The 26280-nt window shown below is 37.9% G+C and overlaps 1 protein-coding gene across 6 annotated transcripts in view; it reads left to right on the forward strand.

Annotated features, from left to right (window-relative positions):
• Nucleotides 1-26280, forward strand: part of DCC (DCC netrin 1 receptor) — a 1228196-nt gene that overhangs the window by 537920 nt on the left and 663996 nt on the right. For 5 of the 6 annotated variants that reach the window (XM_043889644.1, XM_043889645.1, XM_043889647.1 and 2 more), the window contains exon 3: nt 23860-24144. In XM_043889644.1, the coding sequence (XP_043745579.1) occupies nt 23860-24144 (285 nt within the window). Of the gene's footprint in view, nt 1-13774; nt 13880-23859; nt 24145-26280 lie in introns of those variants that run through there. The other variant, XM_043889650.1, reaches the window with a different exon arrangement.

The raw sequence follows: 26280 nt of genomic DNA on the forward strand, positions 1-26280 counted from the left end.
CACTGTCTATGAGGAACTAGAAGTAATGCATTCATAACAGTGCTGTAGGGTTCAACCCTTACAATGCCTTGCCGGCTTCTGTATATTTCAGAATTGCAGTGCTGTTGCCATTGATATCAGTTTTTCACAGAGAAACGAGGTAAGCCTTGTCAGAGGTGTTCGCAGTGTCTTCTGAAGCCTTTCCTCTTTAAATTGAAGCCAAAGGCAAGGAACTTAGGCCGCCACACACAAGTTAGGTGGTGCCCAGTCCTCTGGGGTGACCCCTCATGTAGGATCCGTATTTTCAGTTTGCTGTGTTGGAACCCTGGTCCAGGGAGGAAGAAGTCATAGCCCATAATGGCTGATGGGAAATATCCTTAGACCATGTGGGTAAGGGTGATGAACAAATTAAAGTGAAAAGAGTGTGTTTCCACCCATTTATTTTCCTTCCACTCATATTGTGTTTCTAGATGAACCTGGCAACCTATTATATCTTTTCTGTTTTTTCTTACATTTTTATGCTTCTTATTCATTATTTTTAAAATTTTATTGGAATGGTTGGTTTTACAATGTTGTTAATTTCTGCTGTTCAGCAAAGTGATCCATTTATACGTATATGTTCTTTTTCACATTCTTTTCTCTTGGATTCTATCACAGGATATTGAATATAGTTCCCTGTGCTGTACAGTAGGATTCTGTTGTTTATCCATCCTATTGTTTCTTGATCTGATATTTTTAGTAGCTTCTCTCAGATCCATTTTGCCACTAGTTGACATTTCTTTTCTCTGTGTGAAATGTCATTTCGAGTTGCATTGCCAATTTACTAGGGTTTATCTTTAACAACCAATTTTACCGCATTTGGGATATGAAAATATAAATTCTTAATGAGTACATTATTCAACTATTATGCTATTAAGAAAGTCTTTTGCAGGAGGTTAGAGTTTATAAAAAGCAGTTAGATGTATTTTTTCAAACTGTGGAACTAAGCTTTATGGTGGCAATTTCCATATCCTAGGCCTTTAATCGCTAGGGTTAATTCTGTGTTTTAATGGCTAACAGGAATGGTCTGAATCAGTGCGCCTCAAATTTTAATGTGCTTATGAATCCCCTGGGGATCTTTATAACTGTGGATTCTGAATCAGTAGTCTAGGATGAGGTCCATGAGTCCATTCCCAGTGGTCCCTGAAACAGGGATGTAGGGAGAAATGATGCCATTAGAAATTCAGGGCTTCCATCCATCCTCTTTAAAATTGCCCCTGTCTTTTGCTCTGGGGCTGCCCCTTCCCTTCTCACCAGTTTATTGTCTCTTATTTCAGACTCTCCATCTTCCTAGAGCATCTTTGCCAGATTATGCAAAAATACAGGATGCCCAGTTACATTTTAATATTAGAAAAAAATTATGAATATGTTTTAGTGTGATTTCATCTGTAATAGTTCATGGGATGTGCTTATACCAAAAATGTATTTATTACTTATTGAAATTACAAATTTAACTTGGATGTGTACTGTATTTGATCTGGCTAACCCACTCTTGAAACTAGTGCCTTGGTGTGGATTGTTCTAAATCAACTTCAGCACTGTTGACTTTGGGGCCATATAATTTTGTATTGTGGGGTGGGGGGTTGTCCTGAACATTGAGGGATGTTTAACAGCATCCTTAGTTTTAACCTACTAAATGACTATGGCATGTGGTTGTCACAGTGGTCAGTGAGGAGATGGGAGATGCCTGTGGACATTACCAATGTCCCTTGGGGGAGAATCCAATAGCCAGTTGAGATCTACTGGTCTCAAGGAAGAGACTTTATGTGTGTATATGTGTGTGTGTGTGTGTGTGTGCACACACTTGTGTGTGTTTCTGGATGTTTAAGGAGCCAAACTTCAGGAAAGATTTGGTCATCTATCTTTTTCAGTGAAATAGGATGTCTAATGAAAATTTCTAAGGTAAAGTCAGCGAAAGTTCTGAGGTTACTGAAGAATTTAGAGGCAAATACTGTGTTCTGTTTATCTACCTATGTGTCTGTTTGCTCATTCCCTATCACCCCAACACATCCCCAATTTAACATTTAAAAGCAAATATTAATCATTACGTTAATTGTACACATAGTGTCCTGAGTATTCTACTCTGCCTCTATAGAACAGTCATCCTAAGTGTCCATGGGATTAAACTAACGCTCTTTTCCCCAGCCTTCATGATCTCACACTGGCTCCCTCCTCCCTCCACAATCCTTCTTTCCTTCGGTTTCCACTGTCATCTCTCACGTTCCCCTCTTATCTACTCCATTCTGCAATACAAACCAAACATAAACCACTCACTGACTGGGATATTGCCCAAGTGTTTTCTGATCCTGTGTTTTCCTCCTATTGCCCTCCTTCTACCTTGCTTCATAGCCATCCTTTAAAGAAGTCTATATAATAGAATGCTTGTTGTTTGTTGTTTAGTTACTCAGTCATGTCTGACTCTTTTGTGACCTCATGGACTGCAGCCCACCAGACTCCTCTGTCTATGGAATTCTCGAGGCAAGAATACTGGAGTGGGTAGCCATTCCCTTCTCCAGCGGGTCTTCCAGACCCAAGGATATATGGAATCTAAAATGTTGCTCTATAGCTCAGCTCGTAAAGAATCCACCTGCAATGCAGGAGACCTGGGTTTGGTCCCTGGGTTGGGAAGATCCCCTGGAGAAGGGAAAGGACTACCCACTCCAGTATTCTGACCTAGAGAATTCCATGGACAGTCCATGGGGCTGCAAAGAGTTGGACACAACTGAGCAACTTTCACTTTCAAAATGTATAACAAACTGGTGAATGAAGCAAAAAAGATGCAGACTCACAGATACGGAGACCAAGTTAGTGGTTACTGGTAGGGAGAGGGAAGAAGGGAAGGACAACATAGGATTGGGGAGTAAGAGGCACAAACTATTATGTATACAATAAACCAAGGATAATAGCGTACAATACAGGCAATATAGCCAATATTTTATAGTAACTATAAATGGAATATACCTTTAAAAATTGTAAATCACTATTTAACACCTGCAACTCACATAGCATTGTACATCAACTCTAACTCAATTTAAAAATAAATAAATAAATAAAAAACCCAAAACAAAACAGAACAAAACAAAATAGCAGTCTGCAAAATTTACTTCTTCAAAAACGATTCTTATGCTCTGAGTTTGAAAGAATCACCCTGTCTTTGGCACTTTGCAATCTGTTTCTTTCTTTTGTAGCACACTTTCTACTTGGGATTAGAAACATTTATGGACTTTATCTCTCTTACACACCTGGAATGACCTCTAAAGTAGGTTTTGGAACGGATTCAGTGTTACATCCTCCATAGACCATCGGGGTGCCTTGCTCCTGGTACCGACCTTAAAGCCTCTGATGTGTGTTTCTCTCTGGCTTGGCGTGTTTTCTCAAACATAAGCTCATGGCCATACTTCCTCACATCACTGAGGTCTTTTTTAGGTAAGTCCCTTCATGACTTCCCAGATCCCAGCCCACATGTGCTTAAACCCTTTTCCTTACCTTCGTTTTTTCATGATAGTCATCCTTCTGTCATACTTTATTTTTATCAATTTATTTCCTAATTCCTTTTTTTTTTTTTTTTTGCTATACAGTAAGTCCTTGTTGGTTATTTCTTTTAAATATAGCAGTGTGTACATATCCATCCCAAACTCTCTACATATCCCTTCCCCCCATCCTCCCCTCCAGCAACCGTATGTTCTTTCTCTAGGCCTGTGAGTCTCTTTCTGTTATAAGCTCATTTGTATTATATCTTTTTAGATTCCACATACAAGGATGTCACACAGTATTTCTCCTTCTCTGTCTGACTTACTTCACTCAGTATGGCACTCTCTAGGCCCATCCATGTTGCTGCAAATGGCATTATTTCATCCTAATTCCTTTTGTTGTTCAGTTGCTAAGTTGTGCCCAACTTTTTGCAGTCCCATGGACTGAAGCATGTCAGGCTTCCCTGTCCTTCACTGTCTCCTAGAGTTTGCTCAAACTCAAGCCCATTGAGTTGGTGATGGACATGAGATGGCCATCCAACCATCTCATCCTGCCACCCCTTCTCCTCCTGCCCTCAGTCTTCTTTTTTCATTTATTTCTATTAGTTGGAGGCTAATTACTTTACAATATTGTAGTGGTTTTTACCATACATTGACATGAATCAACCATGGATTTACATGTGTTCCCCATCCCGATCCCCCCTCCCGCCTCCCTCCCCATCCCATCCCTCTGGGTCTTCCCAGTGCACCAGCCCCGAGCACTTGTCTCCTGCCCTCAGTCTTTCCCAGCATCAGGGTCTTTTCCAGTGAGTTGGCTCTTCACATCAGGTGGCCAAAGTATTGGAACTTCATCTTCAGTATCAGTCCTTCCAATGAGTATTCAGGGTTGATTTCCTTTAGGATTGAATGGTTTGATCTCTTTACTGTCCAAGTGACTCTGAAGAGTCTCCTCTAGCACCACAGTTAAAAAGCATCAACACTTTGGCACTCAGCCTTCTTTATGGTCCAACTCTCACGTCTGTACATGACTGCTGGAAAAATTGATAGCTTTGACAGTACAGACCTTGGTACACAAGTATACAATTTCTTTTACTAGGGAAGAGTTATTTTCTTTCCCTTTTGATTTATTATTCTTAATTCCTGGAGTAGTGTCTGGAATATACTAGGTGCTCAGTAAACACTTGTTGAATAAATTAATAAATCACTGTGCCAAAATCCCTGAAAGTACTACCTCCAGAGGAGCTGATCTTAAAAATATTCTATACATGGGAATATAAGTAGAAAAATATGAAGAAATTTGTTAGCTATTTTATCTTTTGAACTTCTTACACATCCAGAAACAAACTCATCATTTCCTAATCCTATCTTGTATTTGTTTTACCCAGAAAGTTTAGGAAGAAAAGCAAAATGCCATGTTGATTGCAATTTGGAGGGAACAGTACTGGAGATTCTTCCTTACTTAAACTTCTCTAATGCAAGATTTTGGAAATTCCACAATTCCTGTTATAATAAATACTGTATTACTTATTATTAGCTAAGTAAGTGACTGTAGAAATATGAATGGACCAAAAAGGAAGTGGAGAAAAGCTGTTTCATAAAGCTTTTCTTTTACCTCATTTATTGTCTTCATAAAAGTTACATTGGTAGTGAGCATGGGCCCTCTGGGCTGTGTCTACGTGGAATGGTTAGGCACCAAGTGATCTATTTTTGTGCAATTGTTCACGTAGGTCAGATGTGCCAAATGGGTACTGTATTCTCCCAACCACATCGACTAATTGTGAGTGAAATTGGCTAGTTAATTTAGAACTCCTGAATCAACATTATCATGGTCAAGGACTCAGATTCTTCTTTTTTCTCCTAAAGGACCAGATAATAAATGTTTCTGGATTTGCAGGTCACGTAGTTTCTGCCACAACTAGTCAACGCTTTCACTGTAGCTTGAAAGCAGCCATAGACAATAGGTCAAGAAATGGGCATCACTGTGGTACAATTAAACTTAGTTTTTATGGATAATGACATTTGAATTTCATGTAATTTTCACATGTCCTATTTTTTTTTTTTTTTTGCTTTTGTTCAATCCTTGTTAGCTTATGGGTGCTACAAAAGGTGGCAGACCAGTTTTGGCCAATGGACTATATGGTTTACTGACCCTTGCTATAGAGTTTCTGTTTCAAGCTGTTATTGCTGTCTCTGACTGTTTTGTGACCCCATGGACAGTAGCCCACCAGGCTCCTCCGTCCATGGAGTCCCTAGGCAAGAATACTGGAAGAGGTTGCCACTTCCTTCTCCAAGTGATCTTTCAGACTCAGGGATTGAACCTGTGTCCCCTGCATTGCAGCCAAATTCTTTACCACTAGGCTGCCACGGAAGCCTCCCCCTCGCCCCCCCACACACACACCATAGGTTATCCTAGTGCAACAGGAGGAGGACTAGCTTGGGATGGAGTTGCCATGGCAAATATGGGGGACATTTCTGTGTTAAAATAAAGGCAAGGTTTTGAATCAGTTTGCAGCTGGTATTGCAAACCTAATTCCTCATCTCCAATTAAGACTGTGTAGATTGCTTGTATTTTTATCTAAATCTTGTTCTCACTCTGCAACTTTTAGACCTAATTAAGGTAGCTCATTTTTCCTTTCACTATCTCTTCTCCAAGCGTTTAAAAAAAAAAAATGATTTTTTTAAAAGTTGGCACTAGTATTTATTTGTAGAAATGGAGAGTGAAGCATTTTATTTTCTACCCTTTGTGTTGCTTAGTACTTTACATTGTGTTTTCTCTACCCATGCCATTTTAACTGCAAAGAGATAGCTCCAGCAAAAGGCAAAGATGTTCAGAGTTTAGTACTGGGAAGTTGAGATAAAAACACTAATTGTATTAACATTTATTTTTAGATCTTGTTCATGATGATCATTTTCCCTCTCATTCATTAACAAGTGTTTGAATAAATTGCTTGCAACTTGAATGCTTTTTTAATACAACCCTTATGGATTTTAGGGTATTTCTCTCAAGATATTTTAGGCAATTATCTCAACTTCCTGTGTTTATTTCCCCCCAAGAATGTCAAATGGTACATTTCTATAGTCTCATTGTATAGTTCATGCAACTGTTATTGATCATCATTCATGATTTTTCAGTCCAGCTTTTCTCAGAATTAGACCCTTTACATCTTCTGTTCCAGACCAAACCATCTGTGCTTAGAAGTGTTAGTTTTCCCTAGCAGGAGACCTTTCTGGTGCTTCTCTCTGAAGGTACATAGAGTACTTTTATCTGGCAGGGGGTGTCTGGTTTTAGCCTTTGAAAAGAAATCTGTTCAGATGCTGATAATTTATTTTCAATTGGTAAGATTAGTAGACCATTTAATAAATGAAGTGGATCTCTTCTACCCACTTTATATCGCAGAGGATTAAGCTCTCTTGTCCCTTGTTTTAATCAGAGATTTAAGATGTTTCAGACTAAATGTGTTAGTGCAGAGCTCCCCTACCTCCTCAACTTGCGCTTCCTGTTTGAAAAGCTGATTAAATGGTTTCATTGCTGATTGGCTATAAGCCTATGCACCTTCCTGGCTACAAGCCATTAACACCCTGACCAGAAGTGCTGACAGGAAGATGAAGAGATTTACACCCTCTGATTTCTGTATTAACAACAAGGACAAAACAGCATGTGGTCCTGTCAGTGGATAATGCAATTTAAAGGTATATTTTCTTTTTCCACAGGTGCATTTTTCTCTCAAAATTAGCAGTTCAACTTGGTGTGAATAACAAGGCATCTTTGCTGATAAGTTTGAATCATATTAAAAAAAAATCTGTATAATGGACAAGCTCCTGATTAATAAGGCTATTACCATTTCTCTAAATGATAAAACTGGAGTCAGTTTAATCTTTAAATCTAAGTTTTGATAGCTTGAAAAATTTAGTGTAGAGAAACAAGTGTGAAAAGTGTGTTTTATAAAGGGAAAATAGTGATAAAATATAACAATGGTGAAAAAAATTGTGTTAATTGTCCAATTATTTAAGATAAAATTACTTCTTAACAACGAGGGGCAATACACTATTTTAATATGATCACTTTGCCCAATTAATTCCCTACTTGTTTAATAATCAACTAGATTTCTTTGTAGGAATATGTATGAAGTAAATGTATATGTTTGTATACATAAATCCACTTGAAATTTAGAGTTATCTATGTATATATTTGCCTATAGTTGTACACATATAAATAAGCCTACAGACATATTCTCTATATATCTGTATCTTTATCTATACACATGTACACAAACACATATGAATGCTTATTAATCAAGCACATGTATGTGTATATAAATATCACAGATATAGGCATATACTCTGAAATATACAGAACCTCTAATATATAAAATTTGGAAAAAATATATTGAAGATGGGGTAAAATGTTAATTTTGTATGTTTGACACATGCTTTCCATAAATTGAAATGATTAGATTTATTTAATCTCTAAGGTCTCTTTCAGCCTTAAATGATGAAACTAATATTTGTTTATGTTCGTATTCACTTGAGAATTCTGGAAATAATGATAACAATTAATGGAGGATAGAAAGATTATTGAAGGAATACAGATGAAAAATCCAGCTTTTAATAATTAATTGATCAATTACCATTAACCACATACTACTGCAGAGGAACTGTGCTGTGCAGAAATTGAAATCTTCCTTTCAGAAAGCATATCGATTGCTTTTAGAGAAGCATGTAGACTGACATCAAACCATCCCCGTAAAGCAGGGATTTGATAAGTGGGGTAAAAACTGCATAACCAAGTCCCATATTTCCGAATCCAGCGAAGTCATGTTAAAAGTGCAGAGTGCACTGTATGTTGTGTTTGTCGAATTACTTTGCTTGCAAAATCTCTTGATCATTGTCTTAAAGATAGTCCAACTCTTTAAGGTCTAAGTTATTGTAAGTTATAGGTTCTAAATTGCAATTAACGAGACTTTTGCACAGATTGAGGTCACCATTAAAATATTCTGAAATGGAAAAGATCTGCTATCAAAACTTTAAGGTGAAATAAATCAACCGAAGCTAACTATTTTAGAGTTTTCTTAACAGATGGCCCTTTGAGTAAAGGGGCAAAGCAAAAATAATCACTCCTCAGTGTGATCAGACTTAAAACAAGGGTATTATTTGATGTTTTCTCTATGTGAGACACTGAGCTATGAATATTCACAAAATATCGAGAAATGTATGTATCCTTGAGCAATCTAAAATTTAACCAAATAGAAGAGATGCATGAAAATAAGGTAATGATATCAATGACTGGTTGAGGATTGCCAAATGAGAGCCAGCAAAACATATATTTGATGGGATATCAGAGAAGCAAAGGGAAGATAGATTTGATTTGGATCTGAAAGCTTGAGTTGGATTCAGATACTTGTGCGTTCAGCAAATGTGTATTGAGTACCTACTAAGTACCAGACACCTAGGCTAGAACAGTAAACAAGTCCAGACAAGGCCCAGTGCTCAGAAAGTGTGAAAAAGTAAAAAAATCAGACAGGTAGGTAGAGAGCAGAGGGGTGGCAAAGCTGAGCAGTCAGATGGGAAGTAGAAAGCCATGTTTAGAAGCTAAATGAGAAGACTAGTTATAACAGGGCATTTTGTTACTACAACTGCAGAAGGTAGAGATGGAGAGTGAATGACCTCATTAACCCAAGAAAAATATACTCACTATGGTACATATCTGACAAGAAATTTGAGAAATAAATGCTATATTCTGAGATCCCCAATAAAATCAGGTTAACCCTTAATAAGTTTAGTGGTTAGAAATTGCTTTAAAGATGCACCTCACACATAACTCATAAGGGACTTAAGATTGATGGATTTCATTGGTGTCTTAATAGATGATCCTAGATCTAAGACTCAACTCAGCAGCATATTTCCCAAAAGGATGAATAGAGATTATAATAAGATGTTATCTGTGTCTCAAACACCACTCTGACACAGAAGTAGTATCTGTAAATCACTCTAAAGATTGTCTCAAATCCTCAAATGCTAAAGCCAAGAGAAGAGGAAAATACATGAGAGTTTGCTTCAAAGAGAGCAAATTTTCACTCAAAGTCAATTCATAGAACTTGGCAAAGTTTAGGATAAATCTAGCTTTTGGAAACTTATACTTTTGATCTTCTCTTTGTTGAAAAGCTGTATGTCTTAAAAATAACAATTTTTAGATAGCCTTTGACAATAAGAGTTTTATCTACAGAACCAAAGTAAATCAGAGGGACTAAATTAATGGGAAGGTTCAATAAATGACAAGGTAGTTCATTTGGGATAATAAACAAAGGAACACGAGTTGTTCCAATTAACTTGAATTGGTCAGTTTTTGCAATATTGGGCAGGTTTTATCGGCTCCTCTCTTACCTGGTGGCTCAGTGGTAAAGAATCCACTTGCTGATACAGGAGATGTGGGTTTAATGTATGGGTTGGGAAAATTCCCCGGATAAAAAAATGGCAACCCACTCCAATATACTTGCCTGGGAAATCTGATGGACAGAGGAGCCTGGTGGGCTAGAGTCTATGGGGTTGCAAAAGAGTCAGACGTGATTGAGCGACTAACAAATCAAAATCACTCATAGCATAAATCTCCAAGCTTGTTTTTAAGTCTCTTTTGGTGTCTTTGTGATAAATGTCTGATGAGCACTGTATCTCTCCTAGACTGGCAGCTCTATCAGGGTACTGATGGGGAATGTTTTATTTACTTCTGTATCTCCAATAATTTATACTCTCTATTGCATTAGTTTTGTTAAATGTTGGATGACTGTAAGGTCTGGCCACATATTAAGTTGTTTAAACATAGAATCACATGGTTATATAATTTTACAAATGGAAAGAACTTTGATGATGACCTCTAATCCTTTCAACTTTGAGATTCAGAGCTTGACAGCCAGTAATTTACTTGGTCTTACTGTTGTTCAAGTTTTAATACCACATCTCTTTAAGTGTCTTTTTTTCTGGCTTCCTTCAAACTACCATGTACACCCACTTAACCCAAGCCAAATTCCCTTCCCCCACAATCTAAATATATATATATATATATTTTTTTTTGGAAACCAGGGCTGGTTCTTGATCTGTCCCTTTCCCTCACAACCCACACTCAGCCTTCAACAGGTTTTGTTGATTTTGCCTTTTGTGATTATGCCTTAAAATGTATCTAGCCTCTCTCTCGTTTCCTGTTTTCATTATTACCTCCCTTACCGACCTGGGGAACAGAGCACTGGGCACTTGTTACAAATCCCAGGGGTGGGCTCCAGACACTTCTGTCCACTGTATCTCGGTATCAGGGTTTCCGAGGTGAACAAAATGCAGTCAAGCACCGGATGGAACAGTGCTTTACTCACATAAACAGGAGACAAGTTCAGTCCCAGAAGTGGGCAGAGTTTCCCCATGGCCAGTGGGTCCCCACAAAGCTGACGCAGGGCAGTGGGTCTACTTGCACCCTTCTATATCACAGTATAAGGTACCCCAAACCCTCTCTGTGGAGTCTGAAATACTGAAGACTGGGAATGTGCCTAAGGATTAATGACATACACTCTTAATCAGAACAAAGGAACATCCAGAGAGTCTGAAATGGAAAAATATTTTTATCCAAAGTGGTAAATCAGATCAGGCTATGTGAGGTTTTTCGTCCTTGGTTAAGGAAGTGTTCCAGGCCCAGGGGTGGGAGTTAAAGACTCCTAGTGTGAGTTTGTGTTTCCCAATACAAACCCTGTTTTCTTTCACCTCGACTACTGTTTGTGAGATTCTTGTTCTCACTCTTGGCTTCACCTGTGACCTCAGTCCCACTCTATACAGCCACAAGAATGGTCTTCAAAAATTGTATACCTGATCATGTAATTTTCTTGCTCAGAATTCCTTAATAATTTCTTAATGTAGTTGGAATGAAATCCAAACTTATCAAGATGGTGCTCTGTCTGAATTATCTGTAATATATGACTTCCTTAGTCTAACCTTTTGCCGTGCTCCTCTTTACCCCCTGCCCTTCAAAGCTCATTTTCTATCTATTGAACCATACTTCCTTTTAAGGAATAATTCCTAATACTTTAATAATTTTTTTATACTCATAGATCGTAAGATCAGGAAAGATCATAAGCAAGCTTGAAAGTAATGTTATCCTTGATTCTATAAAAAGTGTTTAAGTACTCTCATACTTGAGACTTAAAGCTGTCCTGAAGGAATATTTTACTTATTACCACACAAGCCACACCCCATGTCTGGCCCCTAAGAAACAGGAAGAATACCTCTCTCTGACTGCCCAGATATGTGCTTTTTCCATCTTATTCTCAGTCCAAGTATCAGATGATAAAAGGGAGCCCACTCCACAACTGAATGACTCCACAACTGAAAGATTTTCAGGGAAGATGACTCACTGACATTTTTCAACAGGAAATGATTGCTAAGAATTAGGTATACAAAAAGATAAGTTGGAATAAATGACTAGTTCAGGGTCTTGTGGTAAATATTGATTCTGGTGAGTTTGAAACAAATCCCAAAATATGAACTGAATTTTGGCATCAGACACTTTTTTTTTCTTCATTTGAATGGCTCATCCTACAGGGTATTTGATAACTCTGGGACAAGCTACAGATTTTTGGTAATTTTTTAAAAGGTTTGATTTCCTTAAGGTCTCAGTAGAAAAGGTGGACAATCATACATGTTCAACAGTGAAGTGACATATTTTTGTCTTCCCATTTCCATTGTGCAAATACACTGCACACAAATGTCTCTTTAGCTCCAATTTTCTCCCAGTAGGTACTTCCAAATCAAAATTTAAATTCTATAGATTTACCAGAAGTTTTTCATCTAAATGATTATTTCTGCTGGGGTTTCTTGATTCTCATGTTTCAGGTAGATTTTGTGGGGAGGAAAAATGATACTGGAATTATCAGAGAGAGAATTGAATCATTTTGGTATATTTGATGTGAATCTTAGCTATTATTGGGCTTCCCTTGTGACTCAGCTGTAAAGAATCTGCCTGCAATGCAGGAGACCTGGGTTCAGTCCCTGGGTTCGGAAGATCCCCTGGAGAAGGGAAAGGCTACCCACGTCAGTATTCTGGCCTAGAGAATTCCAGGGACTGTATTCCATGGGGTTGCAAAGAGTCAGACATGACTCTCTGAGTGACTTTCGCTTAGCTTTATCTGTTATCAAATTAACTTGAATCAATTATATACTGAAATAGAGGTAGGTATTGAGCTGAAACCACTCTTTTCACTGAAAACTTGTTCCATTTAGGTTTCTCCTTTCTTTGGTCTGTGTCTATAAGTTCTGAACATAGGAGCCAGTCTTATTTTTTACACCAAAAAAATCCTTTATATTGAAAGGAGAGCAGTCCTACCTAACAAGTTGAAAATATAAGATGTTTCTGGGGAATGTTAGTAGAGCCCTTTACAGCCAGGTAGAGATTATACTTTATATTATTATACCTTATATAGCGCCTAGTATGTATTCAATCAATGATACTGGTAGTAAGAAAAATCAGTATTTGGGTTAATTGATTAACAGGTAGAAGATTATTTAATCCTTTGGATGATACACTCAGTGAAAAGTTTGAAACAATTATAACCCAGTAGATTCTTTTTAAATTATTATTATTATTGTTTGATTTTGGCTGTGCTGGGTCTTCACTGTGGCACGTGGTCTTTCTCTAGTTGCTCTGCACAGGCTTATTGCCCTGCGACATGTGAGATATCAGTCCCCCCAAAAGGGATTGAAGCTGAATTCCCTGCATTGGAAGGCAAATTCTTAACCACTGGACCACCAGGGAAGTCCCTCAATAGGTTGTTGTTTCAATGACCTTTGAAACTAATAGAGTTATCTCTTGCTAAGTTTTTCTGCTTCTGGGCTCTCCTGTTATTGGGGCTTTAGCATGTTTCACTCAAGAAATATGACAAATATGAATCTCGCACTTCTCCCTTGGACTTCCAAAATCAGAACAGCTCTGTGATGAAAGAAGCTAGTGTCAATTGTTGATCATTATCTTTTTCAGGCCATTAGGAAGCTGCCTGCCACACGTTGTTGTTGTTGTCGTTATGTAGTCGCTAAGTTGTGTCTGATTCTTTTGCATCACCATGGACTGTAGCCTGCCAGGCTCCTTTGTCCATGGGATTTCCCAGGCAAGAATACTAGAGTGAACTGCTCTTTCCTTCTCCAGGGGACCTTCCAGACCCAGGAATCAAAGCCACTTCTCCTACAAAGGCAGGGAGATTCTTTACTATTGAGCCACGAGGGAAGCCTCCCTTGCCACATGTTAGGAGCCCCAATAAATGTTGACTGATTATGTTACTCTGAGTTCTGCAGAGAAACTCATGACATTATGGAGACTGAGAAGTCCTCTGCAGCTGGCAAGCTGGAAACCCAGGAAAGCAGACGGTGTAAGTGCTAGTTCAAGTCTTAATCTGAATGCATGAGAAACCTGTTGTCCCAGCTCAAAGTCAGGCAGAGAGAATGAATCCTCTTACTCCATCCTCTTGTTTTGTGCAGGGCTTCAGTGGACTGGATGGGCCCCACCAGTACTGGGGAGGGTAGTCTTTCCTCTGATTCAAATGTTACTATTCAAATCAGTCTACTGATTCAAATGTTAATCTCATTTAGAAACATTTCACAGATACACTCAGAATAACGTTTAACCAAAAGTCTTAGCACCCATGGCCTACTTATATCCACATATGAAATTAACCGCCACACTGACTGACTGAATAAGTGAATGAATGAAAAGTACTTTGGAACGTCCCATAAGATGATGTAATCAGTGTTGGTAGAGATTTGTGGCAGGGTTATCTGGAGAACCTAGATAAAGTAGGGAAGGGCTGGTGACAGTGACTTGATGTAAATCAAAAAGTCATATGACTTTAAGAGCTTGCTTTTCTGTTGTTTGAATGATTTGCCTGCGTTGAAACAAGCCCAGTTTACAGGTTGGCCCAGCAAGTATCAGCCACATTCATAATCAGCTTTCATGAATGTTGTGACCATTTGTTAGCCATGCGTAATGAAATTTAAGCTTGATGGAAAGCCTGAGCCTGAATTCTGTAAAATTATTCATTGCTATTGATTATAAACCAATCTCAGGTTTTGTAATAAGAATTTTATCTGCAAAGTAGAGAATGGAAATAAAGTTATTGTCAAAGTCTGTGGGGGTAAACATCTTTTCATGAAAATCAATATGCTTGTGAATAGTTTTGTTTTTTTTATATCCATACTGAATAGAGGGTTAGAATCATTAGCAAAATGTCCCTTTGTATACTTTCAGATATGCTTGTTCTAGACCAAAAAAAAAGGAAAAAATAATTTTCCTCACTTTAAAGAATATTAACAGTTTTATATGGTTGTATTATGTTAAGTATGCTGGATATACCATAATTTGCTTAAGCCATCATCAGTTGTATACTTAGCTCATTTTCTAATGTTCACTATTTTAAATAACACTGTACTGAATAATTGTGCATGTGTGTGTATATAACTCTTTTCTTCATATGTTTATGGAAAGATTCCTAGAAGTGAAGTTCTTGAGTTCCATTGTTATGATATAGATTGATGAATCACTTTTCAAAGGTAGTATATCAACTCGTATGACAAAAATGGCATTGATGTTCAATATGATTTGATTAAATTTGAAAAAGAATCTCTCTCTGTGAATACAATACCATGTTACTTTGAGGAAGAGGTGATATGGCTCTGTTCATTATTTACTCGGGTTCTGGGAAATGCATATTATATAATAGCTCAGAAGGATGAGGAAAAATAGTTATTAACTTGCTACCTGGAAACATGCTCCTAAAATCTGCCTCTGTCAACCCCAGCGTTAACAAAAGACATGGATGGGCCAAGCTGAATCATGCTTGACTGATTGCGGATAATGGAGTCAAGACACGGTGGATGGAGCTGTTAGTTACATGGGTGTAGTTCATGTGTGAGGACAGTCTCCAAGGGAAGGTTAGGCAGGCCCTGAAACCCAACTCTAGATTTGCTAGCCAATCCCATGGAAGACTTTTGTAAACTTACCCCTCAAAGACAGCACCCTTTTCGAATTTTTACAAAGGTGTGATGTTGGCTACCAGAGGCCCTAAGGCTGCTATCAACAGGGGTGACTTGGAGAATCCTGAATTGCTCCAATGGATAGGAAGGCCAAGAATCTAGCAAGGCTAGCTGATGAAATGATGATAGACTTCTATTCAAACTGGCTCTTGATCACTCATGGATTACAGGAGTTCCCAAAATGACCACTTGATTCCAAGTCTAATGTGTAATCAGTTTTCAAAGATCTGGGAAAATACCAGCCCATCAGAGAGTGTTTTATTTATGCATTATTTTTGGCTATGCCGGGTCTTCTTTGCTGCATGCAGGCTTCCCCTGGTTGCAGTGAGCGGGGGATGCTCTTTAGCTGCCGTGTGTGGGCTTGTCGTTGCTGTGGCTTCTCTTGTTGCAGAGCACGGGCTCTGGAGCACAGGCTCCATACTTGTGGCACGTGGGCTTAGTTGCCCTACAACATGTGGGTTCTTCCCAGACCAGGGATGGAACCTGTGTCTTCTTCATTGAGAGGTGGATTCTTGGCCACTGGAGCCACCAGAACCGTCCGTGGAGTGTTTATGTTGAATAAACCACATGGGTGATTCTGAGGAAGTCTTATATGATGACATATTTCTCCCTATTTTTTTTTTTTTTTTTTTGGCCAAGGAAATGAGTTCTTTGAGTGCTTCTAATCTTGCAGAGCTGGACAAACTGTGCCATTTGCCTACAGTTTTCTTCCCCTTTCACAGTTCTTCTGTTACATCCTTCTGAGTTCAACTGATTGGCCACATGGATATTTCTTCCCAGACCACACACTGGAGGAGGGTGACTGGTACCCGCCAGACACACTTCCTAGATTTGGTTTGCAATGCCTCATTCCAGTCACCGCTCTTCAGCCAACCACCTAGGAGCCTGTCATTTCACCAGTGAAAATGAAGATGCTAAAACAAAAGCAAAAACTTGGGGGAAAAAAATAAAGAAGGGAAATGATAACTCTCAGAGGAACACAGAGAAATATGCTTATAACGTATTCTAAGAATCCTTTGTTGGTCTTCTGGCTGCTGAAAAGCAACCAAATCTGGAAAACCTCTCTTTGAATTATGTCTGTTCTCTTCCCTTGGGCTAATTTGAAAATTAAAAGGGGGCTAACAAGGTCTGGCTTTGAAGGGACGTAGATGTGCGGCTTTAATTTGGCACAAACAAAGCATTGAAGGCAGCTCTCCTCTGGCAGTCATGGGATATGACCACGTTGCTGAATATTTAAAAGGCAGACAGGGTTTGCAACCTCAAGGTCTGTCCCCCGATTGATGTCTGTTTTTATTAAATGAACTTTAATTACTTAATAATTAGCCCTTCTATAGGAGGAGACAGGGATCCTGATAGTCTGCCAACAAGGCCAGAGAGCAAATCAGAAGCATGTGCCACGTTGAGATTAGAATTTAAAAGAAGGAATAGGCCCAGTCTGGGGGCACTGTGGGTGGAGAGGCCTCCCAGGAGAGTCTTGGCATAAACCTGGAGTGGAATATTTCCACTTAAGCTTAAAAAGCAAAAGTAGTTTAGGTTTAAGTGAATGAGAGTGCAAGTCTAAGCTCTTCAAACTTGGTGACTACACCTCAAGGAAAGATTTCTCTCCTACCCCATGTGGGGGGGGTGTGTGTGCGCGTGCACGCACGCATGGGTAGAAGGGTGCAGGGAGACTATTGTTCTCATTATTTTAATTCCAAGAGCCTAACACTTTTGATGTCCCTGCAGATTTACCAGCTTTGTATTCATTGCCATGGTGATTTTTTTACCTCATTTTTTAGCATCACAAAGGAAAAGCCCAAATGAAAAATGTTTGCTGCTTTGCTATTAACATTTCTACTGCCCAGCTGACAGCCAACAGTTTGGTTGTGCTGAGCTCCTGAAAAAAAAAGAAAAATATGTATCGGCCAGAGCCTGACTGACAACTGAAGCCACTACCCAGCCTGTCCCAGCTGGGACAGAACTGGTCCTGAGACCATTGATAAGCTTGTTTCCCAGGACAGTCATTTGAAGGATGAATGGGGAAATCTTGTTAGAAATATCACGGTTCCACAATTTAAACTTATCGGGCTTAGAAAATTTTCATGGATGCAATAGACACTTGCCCTCCCCTCCAGTCTTTTCAAATGAAAATCTCTATGGGTTGACTTTGTATGTTAATAGTTTCAACCCTTTTTCACTTTCCGTGAAGAAATCGTTTTCTCCCTCTCTTTACGTTGTTCTTCCCAGATTTCCCAATGTATAAGAGTCTGGGATATTTGCCTAATCAATCATACATATCTTTTCATTCAACATATACTGATGGATGATGATATGCCATGCACTGGGCTAAGTGTTCAGAGTACAGAATAAAATAGAACCAACTCTACTTATCTGGAATTTACAGATTAGCTGGGAAGATGGCTATTAAATTAATTCCACAGTTAATAAGTTATAACTGAAGTAAATGTTGCAAAGGAGACATATAGGAATAATTCTATCTAGATTTGGGGAAGGCGCCTCTGGGGACGTGAGAATTCTGGTACTGTGTTGGCACTATTAAATACCAGGTAATTAAGTCTTAGTATAGTTAGTTAATGTTCTAGAAAATAATTGTAGTTCTGGCTGTTTATCAGGCCTGAGCAACATTTAACAAAGTAACCTATATAAATAGATACTTAATGAATCCTTTTAGTGTTAAAATTAGTGTTAGAGAATTAGGAAGGATCCTTCACAGAAACTGAAATTAACAGGGAACACCCATTTCCCCTTGTTACACTCATAATGGCTATATATCTCTTGCTGACATTTAATGCTTCCTATACAACTGTAATTAGGAGAGTTGACATCAACAACATTCCTAAAGTTGAAGTCCAGGCACTTTTACTATTTTATAAAATTTGAGTTATTAGTGTCTGTGTTTATCATCCTTCATCTCACAAGGAATAAAATGGAGTCACCACATATATGTGCCTGACTTGTCCACATGTAAAACCAGTATGTTCTTTCCTTATTTATTATGGTTCCTGCACTGCAGATGGATCCAGACTCCCAATGAGTAATTTTAGTACCTATGTGTAGGATAAATTTCAGTTGATAAATTAACATGTGCATCAAAGTTAATGTTTCTGTCTGATCTAGAATGAATTGTTCTTGCTAAACCGTAACGTCACATCTGCAGGTCTGTCCTCCTAGTCATAGGTGCTGATCTTTAATATACAGAGGTGCAGAGAATGTGTAAACCTGTCAGTTAGCTGTGATGAGACTTCTCTGACAAGCCCAGGTATTCTTAGATATAATGGTGTCTTAGAATCCTGGGCCAGGCTAACCAAGAAGATAGGAACCTTGACTACAATTCATTCTTGCCAACAGCCTTCCCCCAAGGCTAACAGTGAAAGGCTTCCATAGAAACACCAACCATAGGTTCATGTGCTATATTTAATTGCAAAATTCTTCAGACTGAAGTTTGTAAGAATTCTATCTGGGGCAGAGTGTACTTACTAAAAGGAGTTTACAAGTATTATGCTGATACCTGGGGGTTGAAGAGCCAGGAGGTACTGTTATATAAAAGAAACTCTTTTGGGGACATTTTCACTTAGCTTGGGAAAATAGGATATTTTAAAGAGTATCATTCAGGACAAAACTTTTTTTAAACAATTGTACATAATGTAAACATTTGAATGAGTTTGCTTCCAAGTTCCATCTGTAAGGTAGCAACAGTTACTCAAAGAGCTATTGTGAGAATTAAAGGAGGTAATTTATAAAGGAACTTAGGATAGGATCAATGATAAAACTTAGGTTTCTTGTGTCATTGATCTGGATCTAATGAATAGTTCTCCAGTGAGTCACACTGCATGAAGGTTGAGTTGATGGTTCTTGTGATATGTAGACCCTGAGGCCAATATTGAGGGTTTATTTAGGGTTTTCTGTTCTTTGGATTTGTCATTTTGGTATTGTATTGGTATTGTTTCTCCTTTTACAGACTGATGTCAAATGGAGGAAAGGAGCAACAATTAAAAAAAAAAAAATGCTGTCTATTCTTGGCCAAAAGTGGGACATTCCGAGAGAGAAGAGGGAGGCTCCACTTGGTTTTTAAAATTACCAGAAACCCTGTCCCAGAATTCAGCCCAGTTGGTTGATGCCAAGTTAAAAAGGCATCCTCTAATGGTTAGAGATGATCAGTTGCTATTTATGGTTTTATGGTAACCTTTGAAATGTCCTGTTTTGGGGGGTTTTTTGAATAAGCCAAGATCTGGCTAAATGATGAACCACAGAAGTGACCCAAGGTAATCTGGCACCCAGGTATATTATTTGCCATCCCAAACTACCACAGAGTAGGTTAGAAAGTGATAAAGCAGCACTCAAATGCAATTATCAAAATTTACAGGCTTGCAATAGTCTACATAGACACAGAACCTCAGTAAATATCTGTATTTCTTTCAGTAGATATTTGCTATACTCTGTGGACTGAAAAACACATATACAAACATGTAAATACTGATCATCCTTTTATTTATACCATCAGCTGTCATACTATCTATACATCCTTCAAAAATTCAAAGGATTGAAAGATGTTTTCCAGTAAGTAAGATTAAGGAAGAGAGGATTTTTTGACTTATACTCTAAGAAGGACTACAGTTTTGGTAGGCAGATGTTAGGGGAGAAGGTATACCTCTTTAGAGGAAATATCATGAGAAATACCATCAACAAGGAGCCAAGTCTAGGCCTGGTCAATAGATCTGAGTATTCTTTTGTAGGCGTTGCAGAAGATGAGCCTGGAAGGAACACTGTGTGGATTCTTGGGTAACCGGATATTTGTCTAAGACAATACTAGAAAGTGGAATTTTAGAGTTTCTTGAGTGAAACCAAAACTTTTGGTGATTTAGAAGCACTAATCTTTTGACTATATTTAGGATGGATTTAGGTGAGAAAAGGGTAGTGATAGGAAATACCATTCTTGCTATGATTGTTGTTGTTTAGTTGCTAAGAAATATCCTGCTCTTTGCAACCCTATGGACTGTAGCCTGCCAGGCTTCTCTGTCCAAGGGATTCTCCAGACAAGAATGTTGGAGTGGGTTGCCATTTCCTTCTCCAAGGGATCTTTCTAACCCAGGGATCAAACCTGCATCTCTTACATTGGCAGGCAGATTCTTTACTACTGAGCCACCAGGGAAGCCCCCCATTAGGATTACAGTTAGTCAAATGTGATCCAATGAGTTGAACCATGCTTTTTCCATGAAAAGGCTCTTGCGCAGGTAACTTTTTCATAAAGATATAATTAAAATTATACCTGTGTCTTTATATTGAATTAGAGCATTAAATGACTTATGAAAATACTGTATTTCATCCTTATAAATTGCAGTGAGTTTAATGTTTATAACTAGGTGCTTGTACTTATGCCTTGAAAATATAGTACTAAGTTGATAGGCTATAACTTCTTCTTTTAATATTGTTTCTGGTTTGTTACACTGCCATGAGATGTGAGTGCGCAAAGGTAGCACAATATCGGGAGCACTAATTCAAGCCATATAGAACCTCGTAAACTTAGAATTGCTTTTTGATATGTGGGGTTTCCTTTGTAGAGACAAAAAGGAAAAGCTACAAATCATGTTTATAATTTCTCACTATGTCAAATAATCCACTATTTGAAGTTTTCAAACATTGTTTCATTAAATTTTAAGTTAGAGTTGATCCCCAACCTCCTGTTTATTAAGATCCGAAATCACCATAGAATGCATAGTGAATAAGCATGCGCAGTAGTAGCCAATTCCATTAAGCCTAATTATATTCATATACAGTCTCATGCCTCATCTATGATTCTTCGGGCTAGATGAAGTTTATATAAAGGAATCGTCTGTTGAGTACAATTGGAATTGCTCTTTCAATTTATGTTTTATTCTAAGTCTAGAACTCTGCAAGTGAATTTTTGAAATACCACAGGCATTCAGATGTAAAATACGTGTTTAGAATTTTATCCACTGTGCGTTAATTTGTACAGGATCATATATATGAGTAGATAAAAGTATCCAGATGTTCTGTCAACTGATCACAAATGTTTTATTCTTATCTACTTTGTATAAAATGTATAACTCATAGGTGTGGGTAAATTATTCCCAAGTTATGTTTCCTTAACTATAAAATAAAATGCTAGGGATGAACACCGAGAAGAACATTAACAAGTCAGAAATATGTTTTAAAAATATCTTGACTCATGTAACCGTCACGACATCTGGCCACTTCTCATTGCAGATTTGCTTTATGTAGTATATATAAACCATTCTCTGTTCAAGTACATGCTTTAAATCCATATTGAAGCTAATCTGTAGTAGATTGAGGTGCTTTCTTTTGAATGAGCTCAAGATTCTACACTACAAACAGCTTGGAAACTGGACTTTGAACAATGAGGCCGGGCACAAGTTCACTGATTTCTTTTGGTCTTCATTCAGTATTGGATCCAGCATAGTTACAGATTAGTTCCAGCTAGCTAAATAAGGAGAAAATTAAGCATATGGTTGACTTTCACTGTAGAAACATCTGCACTGCTGAGACAAATTCATAGCTCCATGGATCCAGACTCCAGATGAGTAATTTTAGTACCTATGTGTAGGATAAATTTCAATTGATAAATTAACATGTGCATCAAAGTTACTGTTTCTGTATGGTCTAGAATGAATTGTTCTTGCTAAACCATAATGTCACATCTCCAGGTCTGTAGGTCTGATTAAGAGTGTGACTATAAAAAGTGGCATACCATCATACCATCTTTGGCAACCTTTATCTATTCTGAATATGATATTGATGTGATTTCTTTTTTCATGAATTCAGCTATCTTGTGGCTCAAAAGAATAATCTCTGAAAGGAACATGAAATATTACCTTAACCTAGAATATGAGACTTCTCCACAGCATTCCTGATTGTCTCCCGTGTTAAATTATGATGTTTTAATGTAGGCTGTTTTGCCTTCGCACTTTTCACCCCAGCAAGATTTTTATCAGATGACCTGGAGAATTAGGTCTGTAAGAATTAATAAACCCCCAAATAAAATTAACAGTATTTCACACTGAACACGTTAGAATTTGTTATTGAGTAAACATTGGTAGAAAGTTTCCTTACAAAATTTAAACCAAGACCTAGGAAATTTTGGCCTAGTTAAAATAAATCTATAAAATAAAAATTATAGTAATATAAATATGAGCAGAAAAACTTGACATGAAACCCAAACTGATGAATGAATCAAATCTTATTGTGAAATGCACATACAATGAAACCAACCCCAGTAAAATTTAAAAAAAAAAGTATAACTGTGATGAAATAGAAGATAAATCAAGAAATTAAAATTGTTAATTCAAATTCACTCTAGAAAGGAAAATTGCCAAGATCCATCAGTGGTGACAAAATTCATTCAAATATGTTTGCAATCATAAAGAAATGCTTTCATGGTCAAAGCATTAGAGTCACAAATAATGTTCATAGAAGGAGGTTCAAGATGGCAGGCTCCAAATATCTTCTACCTTTTTTATGGTCAAAGCATTAGAGTCGCAAATAATGTTCATAGAAGGAGGTTCAAGATGGCAGGCTCCAAATATCTTCTACCTTCTACCTTTTATATGGTGGAGGAGGCTTCTCTCTCACCATGCTTTATGCTCAGTAGTGGTCAGTTTTTATTTATTTTTTGTCTTTTTTTTTTCCCTACCTTTGCTTAATTATCTATGTATGTTTTTACATGTCATTTCAAATGAACATCACAGTAGTTGTATGAGCTGAATTCACTGTTATCCCATTGTATAGCCCAAAGAAACGAAACAAGGTACTGGAAGACTCACACAGAGTAGGTGGCCCAGACAGGCTAGAATTTAAAAAATAGTCTAATTCCTACTTAAACATTTTTTCATTCCGCCACAGCATAACTGACAAATTCTGATGATCATTTATCTTAAGCAGTCAATCTATGAAAGATTATTCTCTGTTACAATTGATGGTTAATATGGCCCATCTTTCTTGAAACTGCTTTTGTTGTTCAGTCAGTCGTGTCCGACTTTTTGCGACCCCATGGACTGCAGCACACCACACTTCCCTGTCCATCACCAACTCCCAGTTTTCTTAAACTCATGTCCATCGAGTCGGTGATGCCATCCAACCATCTCATCCTTTGTGGCCCCCTTTTTCTCCTGCCCTCAATCTTTCTCAGCATCGGGGTCTTTTCCAGTGAGTCAACTCTTCGCATCATGTGAGCAAAGTACTTTTACTTTGGTTTTCTATCAAGAATGCAGGTGTGATTATCTTATGTGGGGATGATTGTGACTCATCTGAAAGATTTATTCTTCATTCTTTCTGTTTCTCCTAGGACCCCTGAGGTTCCTCTCCCAGACAGAATCTGTCACTGCCTTCATGGGCGACACAGTGCTACTCAAGTGTGAAGTCACTGGGGAGCCGATGCCAACAATACACTGGCAGAAAAACCAGCAAGACCTGACCCCCACCCCTGGCGACTCCCGTGTGGTGGTCTTGCCCTCCGGAGCCTTGCAGATCAGTCGACTTCAACCGGGGGACATTGGAATCTATCGATGCTTAGCCCGGAATCCAGCCAGCTCAAGAACAGGAAATGAAGCAGAAGTCAGAATCTTATCAGGTATTGCAGTGTTCTTTATTCTCGTCAGAATTATATTTTCTAGAGTAGTTTGAATAATTTTTCCTTGAACATGTATTTGGTGGTAGTTTTTAAGTTCTGTATTGTTTATTGGGTTTAGTTTTATATTGTTTTCCTTCTTTTCTAACTGAACCATTAGAAGAGGATATGCCAAAAGCTTTTCTTATCTTTCTATGTCTTGTGGTAGAACTTTCCAGAGAAATGGGTATTTTCGTTATGATTGACTTCATTCACTCACTCATCCCATTAATACTTAACAAGTGCTTATTTGTACAAAACCCATTGCTAAACATTGTTATTATTATTTTTTTAAATTTTCCTTTGATAATAGTCTAAGAGGTAGTTACCTCTATCCCTGATTTCAGAGGATGAGGTGAGGTTTAGCAAGGTTAAGAGCCTTCCCCAAGTCAATACTGAACATTCCTGTGCTTGTCCATGTTGGCACTCATTTCTGAGAAGCATTGAGCTAAGTATTAGGGATCCAGAAATGACTAAGAGTGACACAGAGCCTGGATTTCTTGAGTTCTGGACACAGAAGTAGCTACCGTCAAGTGTGGTTGATATCATGATAAAGAAAGCTGTTTCTCTGCATCTCTTATCTCCATGTCTCTTCCCTGCAAAATCCTTAAGACTCCAGGCTCATTTTTCTCTCCTAAATAATCGATGATTGGAATGAACATTTTTTTAAGATCTTGTCCAATAACTGCTACCTTCTTACGGCTGTGTACTGGGTTGGCCAAAAAGTTCGTTTGGGTAACATCCCGAACGAACTTTTTGGCCAGCCCAGTAATATCTACTTTCTCATTTAATTTTACTTCTAGGATTTGCTTGGACTCATTTGTGAGACTCACAAAAAAAGCAACACTTAAGTAATTGTGACAGACTCGCTGTCAAAGCGCTGACTTTGGCTCTGTCTCAACATCCTGGGTGTAATTATTACAAGTCACTCAGCTAAGTAGAGGGTAACATCCATATGTCATTCCAAATGCAAACTGGTAATTCGATTGAAAGTTTCCAAGACTTTAGTAAGGATGTCTCTAAAACCTCTTCTAACTCTTTTGTGGACTCTCTGTCACAGGGATACTGATTTAATTGTGTCAATAACCATCAGTGACACTGTGTTCTTCCATTCTCTGGGCAGCAACAGATGCAAATGTAGTGTTTATTCCCAGCATGTGCATGCATTTATTTAGGCAGCCATTAGATACACAAAAATTTTAAATATTTATATTCACATAGCCTAAATAATGTATCTTTGTCAATCAGATGAGAAACCCAGGTAAGCCACGTGGAAAATTGGCAAGAATATGTTTGATTATCTTAATATGACTGAAAAGTCTATTTTCTAGTGGTGTTAAGGGATAAAGTTGGACTAATTAAATATTAAATCTGAAAGGGAAACTTTTGAAAGACATAGAAACATAATCATCAAATCACCATTTACATTTATTTGTTCACCGTGTGAAACACATTTGCATTGTAATCCATGGGGATTTATTTAAAACCAAATTTCATATTGTTATCCAGCTAAAGTCAAGAATACATAAGTGTACTTTGGAGGTGTATGGGTATTTCTTACCTGGATAAAAACTACTATTTTTTAAAATTATTGCATCTAATGAATATATTTCTGCAAGTTTTATGAATTCAAATAAAAATTCCACAAAGGAGTTATGAGCTGATGTACCAAACAGACCTGTGCTATTAGCATACTTGATTAAGCCTGTCTACTATGCTATTGACCCCATAAAGAATCTATTGAATGGCCACGTTTGTCTCATTTATCCCCAAGATTGCAAGTTGGCTTAGAGGTCAAATCTATCATAAGTACAAAATTGAGTGAGAGAATGAATAAATGGATGAATGCTCAATTTCAGCTTCTTTTAGTTGCCATTGTGATTTTTCTCATTTTTAAAATCATGCCAATGCTTTCTGAATCAATTTCTACTTTCTAGAAGTACCAATTTGAGGAAGTCATAATTGCATAGGTATATTGCCCATTCTCTATACAAACACACATTTAATAGGGTAAGATAAACTCAGTTAAAATAGAAGCCCATCATATTAGTAACATGACTTAGAAGCAGTAATGTGACCTGTATTGTTACAACTCTTTAA

The sequence above is a fragment of the Cervus elaphus genome, chromosome 27 (genome assembly GCF_910594005.1).
Source record: "Cervus elaphus chromosome 27, mCerEla1.1, whole genome shotgun sequence".
Taxonomy (NCBI): Eukaryota; Metazoa; Chordata; class Mammalia; order Artiodactyla; family Cervidae; genus Cervus; species Cervus elaphus.